The sequence below is a fragment of the Sinocyclocheilus anshuiensis genome, unplaced genomic scaffold (assembly GCF_001515605.1).
Source record: "Sinocyclocheilus anshuiensis isolate Anshui unplaced genomic scaffold, SAMN03320099.WGS_v1.1 scaffold257, whole genome shotgun sequence".
Taxonomy (NCBI): Eukaryota; Metazoa; Chordata; class Actinopteri; order Cypriniformes; family Cyprinidae; genus Sinocyclocheilus; species Sinocyclocheilus anshuiensis.
Genome location: NW_015539889.1, coordinates 1380865 through 1391796, shown reverse-complemented (window position 1 = coordinate 1391796; position 10932 = coordinate 1380865). Strand labels below are relative to the sequence as shown.

General features: G+C 36.9%; 1 protein-coding gene across 3 annotated transcripts in view; it reads right to left on the bottom strand.

Moving 5' to 3' along the window:
- LOC107685650 (IQ motif and SEC7 domain-containing protein 1-like) overlaps nt 1-10932 on the bottom strand; it is a 218825-nt gene that overhangs the window by 85280 nt on the left and 122613 nt on the right. The window contains exon 1 of one of the 3 annotated variants that reach the window (XM_016482314.1): nt 4686-4754. The exons of the other annotated variants lie outside the window; for them this stretch is intronic. Within the exon in view, the coding sequence (XP_016337800.1) occupies nt 4686-4708 (23 nt within the window). The 5' untranslated portion in view covers nt 4709-4754. Of the gene's footprint in view, nt 1-4685; nt 4755-10932 lie in introns of those variants that run through there. 3 annotated transcript variants of the gene reach the window in all.

The window sequence follows — 10932 nt, the reverse complement described above, 5'->3', positions numbered from 1 at the left end:
ACAGCTGTCGCGTCCGGTGTAGACACCGTCTGTCTGTGTGTGAGCAAAGAAAACAATCAGTATAAATATAACAATCAGTAGCCTATACTAAACATCACACATCCTGCGATGTGACTATCGCAGATGCACACATCGATGCTGAAACGATATATCGTGCAGCCCTAGTTCAGGTGCCAAGAAAAAACAGTTGAGTATGACGGAAACACTTTCACTTTCTACTGCTGATTGAGTCGGCCATTTGAGGCCTAGAACACTGTGTGCATCTCTCTTACAGCAGACATGGCGCTCTTGCCTATTTGTTTTACATAAGCACTAAAAATCCTGAGGGACACAGAGTCTATAGTTCAGCACAGAAAATCCTGTAGGCTATTTTTGAGGGTCATAGCATGACCCTACCAGCGGAGCCCTGTCAGACCCAATGGGCTTTGTAGCGTCTGGACCAATCAGACACACCATTTTTCTTGACAGACAGTTGACCCTGAGAGGTCAAGTAAATATCTACAGCGGATCTAAATATTTATAATTAATTATAACTAGTTATGATTAATTATTCATATTTCCCCATGAGCTGATTCGCAACAGCTTTCATCATCCGCTTTTGAGGGCCATAGTGGGAAACATGAACCGGTTATTGGTCTCACTTCCTGCGGTTTGAGATAGCAGTCATGGGGATTTTCAGTTCAGGGTGCTGAATTTTCTGTTTCTGCACATACTTTCTGATTCCATAACAACACATTTCCAAGTGTTTAATGCTCCTTAAAAAGATCTGAACAACATGAGGGTGAGGAGAGCTGTGGTTTAGCGGTTCGCACACATGCTCATGTAAGTTTTCACATTCATCAAGGTTTTCACATTCCGTCATTTTCCAATCCCATTCCCACCTCTTCTCCCAAATATCAAAGATTTCTCTCTACTATTCTATTACGATAAAAGTCACAAAAAGGCCAAAAATAAAGGTTACTCAAGCAAATTCCAGTGACATCTACATTATGTTGGTTTAAAGATTGCCAGCACAAGTCAATATTCATAATTAAATCTATTAACTTCAATGAGCAGCAACCAGTCAAAGACAATAACATTGATCATGAGGTCACAAACAGGTACTTATTCTTTCATGCGTTCATTTGCCTGTGTCAGCAGTTACTGACTGGTGCTACCGGAGAATGCAGCCATACTGTTTATGTCACATGCACAATAAAAATAAACTCACTCATGCACATGAGCTTCAAAGCAAGAATAGAGCCTCAGTGATTCACATCATGAGGAATAGTAGATGAAACACAAAACAATGAAGATAATTGCAATGAAATCTGAGCTACTGCATTTTGAGTAAATCAATACATACAGGTAGAGATGAGCTACTCATAGTTTCTGCACTGATTGGGAGGGGAAATCATCATTAAAATGTAGTAAAGAGCTGAGGGAACCACATTCTTACTGGTACCTGAAAGTATAATGAAATTAGACCAAATATTTCACAAACAACGCATAGCTGATTACATTCTGTGAAAATTGGTGGAGCTTTCTGCCAAGAATTCATAAGACTGCTAAAGATGTCACTAAGCAACTTACATTTTGAGACTTGTAGCATCATTAGGGGTGTGAAAATACATGAAACATATGTTTAATTCATACGATTAAGTAACTATTAAGAACAGCTATTTGCTTTCATCTTCAAGATTGCACATACAGCAGCTTCTATCATACAACTAAGCATTTAGTGTGTTAGAATTAACAACATACATCTAAATGTCATATTGTATTTGTAATTATTTATTAGGATTGAGGATATTATTCCACAGATTTGAATAATTTTGTAATATTTCAGTAATAAAATGTATTACATGTGTATACACACACACAAACCTAATTATAATATATAATCTAAATATTAATTAAATAATTATTTATCTATGCACAATCAGCTTGTAACACTCCAAAGAGAAAGGAAAACTTGAAATCGCATCATATGACCCCTTTAATTCTAATTGAATTAGCAACATTCAAAAACTGAAAATAGCTGGTATACCTGCCAACTTTTTTTATTACTTACATTTTGAATATATCTGATTTTGTGGGTATAAAAACCACAGGGGAATACAGGTGATTACTAACTGCAATGTTTGACAATATCATAACCATGTAAACAGTTTGGTCAACAATGTCAAAATTTGCATATATATCTAAATCTATATTTATCAACCTATGACACTTGACTTGATCACAAAATTTGACAGTTATACTAACAGTTCATGCACATAACCGGGTTAGAAGCACAAATCCCATCAGTGCACTGAGTGACAGAATAATGCTTTGCCACCACCTGAATCCTGCTCGTCTGACCTCAGTGCTGGAGTCTGCCTATCGCCGGTAGGCTAATGTGAATGCCTTCCTCCTGCGAGGCATGGCACCATGCCACCTCCCATTACTGTCACTGACATGACTGCTACAGTCAAGCTCTAAAAACACATTCAAATCACTTTCACACAAAAATCTCAACAAAAAAAAATGCTGTTGTGTTAGTTTCAGCTGTGCATTTCTGGAGAGCACAATCTTTAATTGTCCAGTAGAGAGAGAGATATATGGAAGAGAGAAAGAGTTATTAGTCATGGTTTGCTCTGGAGGAGTAATGCTTGTACAGGGTGACCTTGAGGGAGGGTCACATGACAGCTAAAGGCTGTCCCAATTCCCCTTCCTCCCTCCCTTCCCCCCTGGGATGAGGCACAGCAGGCGGCAGTGGAAGATGTGCAGGCAGACAGAGCTCAGGAGCAGATGGAAACATAGGCCACTGGCTAATGCAACGTCCCAGCTGAGAACAAAGCTTGTTGACTGTCTTTTTACCCACTTGATAAATCACCATTTGAAAACACAGCACATAAACAGTAATACAGTGGTGTGAAAAAGTGTTGGCCCCCCTTCCTGATTTCTTATTTTTTTGCATGTTTGTCACACTTTAATGTTTCAGATCATCAAACAAATTTAAATATTAGTAAAAGATAACACAAGTGAACACAACATGCAGTTTTTAAATGAAGGTTTTTATTATCAAGGGAAAACAAAATCCAAAACTACATGGCCCTGTGTGAAAAAGTGTTTGCCCCCTAAACCTAATAACTGGTTGGGCCACCCTTAGCAGCAACAACTGCAATCAAGCGTTTGCGATAACTTGCAATGAGTCTGTTACAGCGCTGTGGAGGAATTTTGGTCCACTCATCTATGCAGAATTGTTGTAATTCAGCCACATTGGAGGGTTTTCGAGCATGAACCGCCTTTTTAAGGTCATGCCACAGCATCTCAATAGGATTCAGGTCAGGACTTTGACTAGGCCACTCCAAAGTCTTCATTTTGTTTTTCTTCAGCCATTCAGAGGTGGACTTGCTGGTGTGTTTTGGATCATTGTCCTGCTGCAGAACCCAAGTTCGCTTCAGCTTGAGTACACGAACAGATGGCCAGACATTCTCCTTCAGGATTTTTTGGTAAACAGCAGAATTCATGGTTCCATTTATCACAGCAAGTCTTCCAGGTCCTGAAGCAGCAAAACAGCCCCAGACCATCACACTACCACCACCATATTTTACTGTTGGTATGAAGTTCTTTTTCTGAAATGCAGTGTTTTTAAATTTGTTGATGATCTGAAACATTAAAGTGTGACAAACATGCAAAAAAAGAAGAAATCAGGAAGGGGGCCAACACTTTTTCACACCACTGTATATAAGATGCTAATAAGACGCTGTATAAGATCCTTATTAAAAATAAAGACAGACAGCCAAACAGATAGAATTAATTGCTGCTATCTATTTACTAATAATATTCAAGCACAATTTAAATGATGTTACTAAGTGACAGATAGATACATATTCAGGCATTTTACAATTATTATTATTATTTATTACAATAATTAAGTGATTTGTTCAATTATATTTTACTCCTTAAAATCTGTCTAATGTTTAAAATGACTAGCATTATTAACACCAACATAATTTAAAGTTTGTCTACAAATATCAAATGATTCTTTCAGGACTTTTAAGGACATGCTAATGCAAAAGCAAACCTCAAACATAAGAGTAAATCTTGAATCGCAGAGAGAGGGCATGTGTTCATTCAGCCTGACAAACAGCGGTACGCTCAATACGGACTGAAATTGCAGTCTTATAACGTTTCCAAAAATAGTCTCGGCGTGACATCACCAGAGCTACGTAAACACTGTCCACTTTGTTTTCAGTCTGCGTGCGTGAGGTATCTCAGCGTACAGACACAACCTTATCCCTCTGCCCTGGGCTTAGAGAGATACAGCCTGCGGCAAACTCACAGAACATGCTGAACATGTCTGCCTCAAACAGCCGACGAGTTCATTAGCAATCAAAAACATGACCCAAGATTTTGCTCCTCGTATAATGTGATGGCTTTTCAAAATATTAACTGAAGCATCAAGCTACTGCAGCAGTCAAGTTGTCACGTATGAAATTAAAACGAGGTCTTACCCCCACAGATACGGGCAGAATAACAAGATCTGCTCGCTGTCACAAGCGCCCTCCTTCATTTATTTGACATCATACTCATGAATGCAATGCTGAATAACATCTGTTGTTTCATATCAAAACAAATGCAAAGCTCAATATTCCCCTCATCTCAAGTCCCGGCACAATCACACACACTTCACATGCACAATTCAAACATGTACTCACAAGTGGTAGCGATGACAAGCCATGAAGATGCTATGTTGTGTGTGAGTCTCTTGAGCGCGCCAAACTAAGCTTCGGTCTCACACACACACACTCTCTCTCCTCTCAAACACTTGCAGGCGTACTCAGCTCATTCAATCTTAGCCTTAGCGGGGCGGCACACGACACCGAGTGTGTGATGTAATGAGCAGCACACGCATATCTCATCAGCGATGTTTTCTATGAGATTCAGAGTTATAAATAGACACAGTAATATGATGGATCAAAAATGTTATTATTGGAAATGCAATATTTCTGCCCTCGATTTGTTTTTGTTTACATCTGATCTGTGCAAACCTGGACTGTAGTATGGCTCAGGGAGCCAGAGACCCAGTTGGCTCAGTGGTTGCTATAGTAACAGATTCTGTTTGTGAGGCTGGACCAATCCGCACGAGTGTTGAGCATCCCTAATGACACAAACGGATTCATTAACTAACAAAACCGTGTGTAAATAGACAAGCTGAAGACTTAATTATGCTGGGAGGGTGGAAGATACCTCTTGATTTAAGAAATGTTTTAATTACTGGTCTATGTCTTTAATCTAAAATCGCTGGCAGTGATTTAAAGTTTTTAATTGTTGGTCTACATCTCTATTATTAAACTGCTGTGCCCAATTATTTTTTTTTATTGTTGGTTTTCATCTCTAATATAAAATTGCTGGGCCTGATGTGAATGTTTTAATTGTTGATCTATGTCCCTGCATAAAATCACTGATCTTGATTTTTATTTTTTAATTGTTGGTCTAATAAAAAATTTATTGGCATAATTTAAACTTTTTAATTGTTTGTCTAGGTCCTTTATATAACATATCTGGATGTGATTTTAATTGTTGTCTCTAATATATAATCAGTGGGCTTGATGTTTTGTTATTTTATTTTATTTATTTATATATTTATACATTTTTGTCTACATCTCCTATATAAAACCACTGGCAGTGACTTTTATTTTGTAATTGTTGGTCTACAGCTCTAACATAAAATTGCTTGGCCCAATTTAAATTTTTCAATTGTGGGTCAACATCCCTAACATAAAATAGTTTATTTTGTAAATTTTTTATATTGTTGCTCTACAATTCTTATATAAAACCCCTGGGCATGCTTTGAATTTTTAAAATGGTCGGTCTACATACCTAATATAAAATAGCTGGGCCTGATTTAAATTTTTTATTTAATTATTTATTTTGCTTGCATTTCTAATATAAAATCACTTGGCCAGTTTTTTATTGTTGTTCTACATCCTTATTGTAAAATTATGGGGTGCCATTTTAATTTAATTGTTGCTCTACAACTCTTATTTAAAATCTCTAGGCCAGATTTAAATTTTTTATTGTTATTTACATCTCTAAAATTGCTTGGCCCAATTACAATTTTTTAAATTGCTGTTTTATGTTCCTAAGATAAAACTGTTGGTCACAATTTAAAATTGTACATTTTTGGTCAACGTCCCAAATATAAAATTGTTGGGTGCCATTTTAATTCATTTTTATAAAATTTCAGCAATTTTTTTAAACTGTTGATCTACATATTTAATATTAAAATTGCAGGTGGCCCACATACCAAGATTAACCACTGCCAGTTTGACCTTTTCTTCTGGGACGTCTGAACAGACAACCACCCTCCACCACGTACCTGTCACCAGGTAACAACAACGCCGTGGCACATGCACATTACCGGTAACCATAACAATACCTGTCAAATAAAACACGTTCCCAACAAGCACCAGGAGACTTGACCGGCTCCCACACACCCTATTACCACCACAAGCTGACATAGCACTCAACGCAGAGAAGGGCTTTGGAAACATCTCCACCCCTGATAACAGCCCCTTGTAACAAGGTCAGAGCCTTTGTTATTCTGATTCAACCTCCTGAAGGAGCATTGCATTGTGGGATCACATCTTTTCAGGGGCAGGAAAAAGTAAAGTAATGAGACTGTACATCCCCATGCAAACACGCTCATTATGAAGTCATGGTGGCAGGCATGAGGCAGAGACTTTTGGAATCTGTGTGCATGCATGTGGAGACGATGGGCAGGGGCTGGGAAGGAAAGCTGGACGTGCATCCATCAGGGACACCCAGCTTTGATGCAGCTGCCAAGAGATGCTGACATAATGATACATCAAAATGATGTGCATTAAATTCACAAAATAATACAATGTTAATCTCAAAGACACATACACAGTTATGAAATAGCCATTCGCAAATAGCTAAAAAACTGTCATCCACACAGCTCCACAAAGACATTTAGAGGAATGCACCGCATGTAATTAATGTAGCAGGAGACGTGAAAAGGGCAAGCATTGGCAGTCCGCTCAGACACACTAGTCACAACACTAGAGCGCTGCTATAAGTATAGGTGTCAACTATAAAAAAATCCTGAATCATTTGTCACTGAACACAGGTACATATATGCATGTAAAAAAAGAAAAGAAATGCTACAAACCAGGAATGTGCTACACTGCTTTTACAAAATCAGCTAGTGCATGGGTTGTATAAGGGTCAATGACAAATAAGGTTTAGCAAGATGAGAAATTCAAAAATCGTTTAAAAACTTGTTTTAAAAGCATGCATCAGGTATTTTAAAATGTACAAAGTGTATTTATGTTGATTTTATGTAATTAAAAATTATATTTGCACAAATGTTTTTTTTTTATTTTTTTTTTTACAAAAGTTAAGACTGAATGTACCTGAAAATGTCAAATGGTGTAACTGAAAAAGAATGAGAAACATTAAATATTTTATCCACCTAGATGGCATGTAAGCGCACTCATAGAAATAAATACTTCATTTTAAACTATCACATACATTTTTTTTATTAGTGTTATCTCTAAATGTAAATTTCAATGCGTTTTTGCAATATCTGGCAGGACATATCTATTTTCTAAATAATCTTTGACAAATTATGTAAAAATTGTTAAAATTCCACATAAATGTTCTTGTATATAATTATATTTTTATGAACAATACTGGTTACACCAATTGACACAAACCAGTTACACCACCTGACCATGTTGCTTCTGCAGCCAAAGGCCATTGTTTGTTGAAGAAATTGACACTGAAAATCAAGCATGACAGTCAACAAGTTCAGCTGAAGTGGTTTTATTTTATTTTTAATAAAGGCCTCCTGAAGTGAATTGATGTGATTTTGTAAGAAAAATATCTACAAGTAAAAACTTTATAAACCATAATCTCTAGCTTTCGCTAACTGTCATACGCGTGTACACAAGATGACTGCCAGATGACATAGAATGTAGGCGTAGCGTAAGCTCCGGTGAGAATATGCTAGTCTCGCGAGAACCAAGTTTTGTTTACAGCAAAAGTCTCCTCTTGGCTTATATCGAAATCCTCCGACATTTTTCTTTACAAATCCTCATTTTGTACTTCTAATTTGTGATCAGTGTTTTGTTTTGCTCTCTCATCTGCGCTATTGCATTCATCACCTCTCACCAGACCTTATGCTATGCCTACGACCTATGTCTTCCGCTGGAACGCCACTCTCTTGTGTACTCGCATACAACAGTTAGCAGAAGCTAGAGATAGTGTTACCAGGGGTCCTTCCCTGTGATATAATTTCCTGTCACATGGTCTTCTTGCACAAGATTAACAAAATGGCTCCTTGAATGGTGGTTACACCACCTTGACACTTCAGGAATTTGACTTGACTCACATGATTCCCCAAATTAATTATAATATTCAGAACAATGGTGCTCCATTTACTTTTATTTACTATTAAATAATCGCAACAAGTGACGAACCTGGCTGGGACACGCTTCAGTGTCTAGATTTTTATTTGTTTTAACATCCTGATCATATGAGTCCTTAGCTTTTTTTCCCAAATATTATTAGCCTAAATAAGCTGATGAAATACACAATTACTGGCTGGCTAAGCTGGCTATCTTACTTTTACAACTTCCCTTACGAAAATGAACCAAAACATGGTTACTATAGGCCTAGTTAAACCACGGTAATCATAAATTACACTAACCATAGTTTTGGTAAAAGCCAAAAACATCAACACTAGACTTCAACTAAACCATGGTTGTTGGGATTCCTTGAAACCTTTATGTTGTGGTCTGTGCTACTTGCAACACTTTTCAGTATTTGGTTGTGTTGTGAGTCTTTGCAGCACGTGTGTTGTCAAACTGATGAAGATGTTTTCTTAATTTGCTGGTGCTTTTTTAACGTCTTTCAGCGGTTGAAACACTGACTGAGTGATTACATGAGGCATGAGATATTCATTCATTTTTATATCATGTTAAAACTAGAAGTAAAGAGGAAGGGATGATCACACTCATGCGTTTATACAGAGATCTGCCACGCCACATCAAAGAGCATCAATACGGCATTTATTGTTTGAATTTCCAGACAAAATGGACATCATTTGAAAGATGAGGCTTTGCTTCTTATCAAAAGTAACAAAAGTAAACTGGAAGTTTCCAATGAAGTTAGGCTCATGCAGTGGTTAAACCAACACTGTATTTGTTTGGTACACAAGTGTACCAAACAGAAAGACTGTAACGAAAATTTTCAGTACGAATAAGTGTACGTTATCGATGCTATTTGATCAAATAAATGCAGTTTTGGTTAACATAAGAGACTTCTTTCAAAACATAAAAAACCTTACTGCCCCCAGTTATTGTATGTATGCATTTTTCAACACATTCTTATTGATGCTTTCAGGACTACCACAAATCTTTTTTTTTTTTTTTGACAGAACTTTATCAACTCTATGTTAGCCAGCTAGATAAAATTTCCTTCATGACATAACAACAGAATTTGTATCTAAATAAGAAACAGATAGAACACCACACTCTAAAAAATGCTGGGTTAAAAAGGGACAAACCCAGCTATTGGGTTGTTTTGACCCAGCGGTTGGGTTGTTAACATCCTTGATGACTAATCAACCATCGCAATTCATCCCTACTGCAAACTTGGTAAACACAGACACACACACACACAGACACACACATCCTGAGGTGAAGTAAAGAGGGAGCAAAACAACACACAAGAGCTCTATCTCTGATCCAACTTCGATTCCTGGAAATAGCACTCATTCACTCCCCTGGAGAGGATGGCTGGAAATTGTGAGTTTGTGTGTGTGTGTGTGTGTGTGTGGTGGTTTCAAAGAGGACTGCCCCCAGTCATATTCACTCAACTACTTGTGATCAGAAATTAGCTTTGGCTGAGAGGGCCGTGCAGAGATACTCTTTCGGTGATGTTCTGCCTCTGCTCTCTGAGACTGTTGTCTGAGGAGCTGAGGCAGGCTAATCTCTGCTAGCCCTGAGCGATACTCGCTAACAATACAGCACCGAGGGAGAAAAGATTACTTACAACTGAACATCTATTACGGAGAAATTATTTATTGATTTGCTGAGGGGTGGAAAACTAGAGGGAGGCAGGGGCTTGATATATTGGAGAGATTTGCAGAGGAGGCAGGAGTGTTCATGAGATAGAATTGAGGCAGACATATTCATGAGGCAGAACTGATGCAGAAGTATCTGCCAATTTTGAGTAAATCAATTCAATTATAAAAATGAAAATGAAAACCATATTAACAATTTAATTATAGAAAACTGTATGCAAAATGAAATGAAATTTTTGAAAATGAAATGAAATGATTTAATTTTAATTTTCACTGTGACAATGCTTCGTCCTTGTCAACTTGAAAAACAAAATGCAGTTGGTGAATAAGAAATTTAATTTTTATTTTCATTTTCAGAGTCAACCTGTATGCAAATTCTATGTTAATTAGTGGGGCGGGGCTTACTGTTCAAGTGTAGAGTGTCTGAGGTTGACTTTGAAAATGAAAACGAAAATGAAAACTTTGAAATAAAAGAGACAATAAAACAAAAACTAAACTTTACATTTTAATTTGAATTGTGTCACTATTATCGTGTGAGCATTAATTAAAAGCTTTGTAAAAACTGTTCTAAAACCTGTTTTTCACTTTTGCCTTTTCATTTTAGTATTGACAGTCTTGCCTCGAGATTGTAGTGGAAATGAAATGGCAAATCAACCACAGCATTTTATTTTTCAATTTGATCGGGACAATGCATTGTCACAGAGAAAATGAAAATGAAATAATTTCATTTAATTTTAAATTTAGGCACATATTTTGCATACAGTTTTCTATAATTAAATTGTTAATATAGTTTTCATTTAAATTTTTATAACTGAATAGATTTATTTAAAATTGGCACAAAATACCTTCCA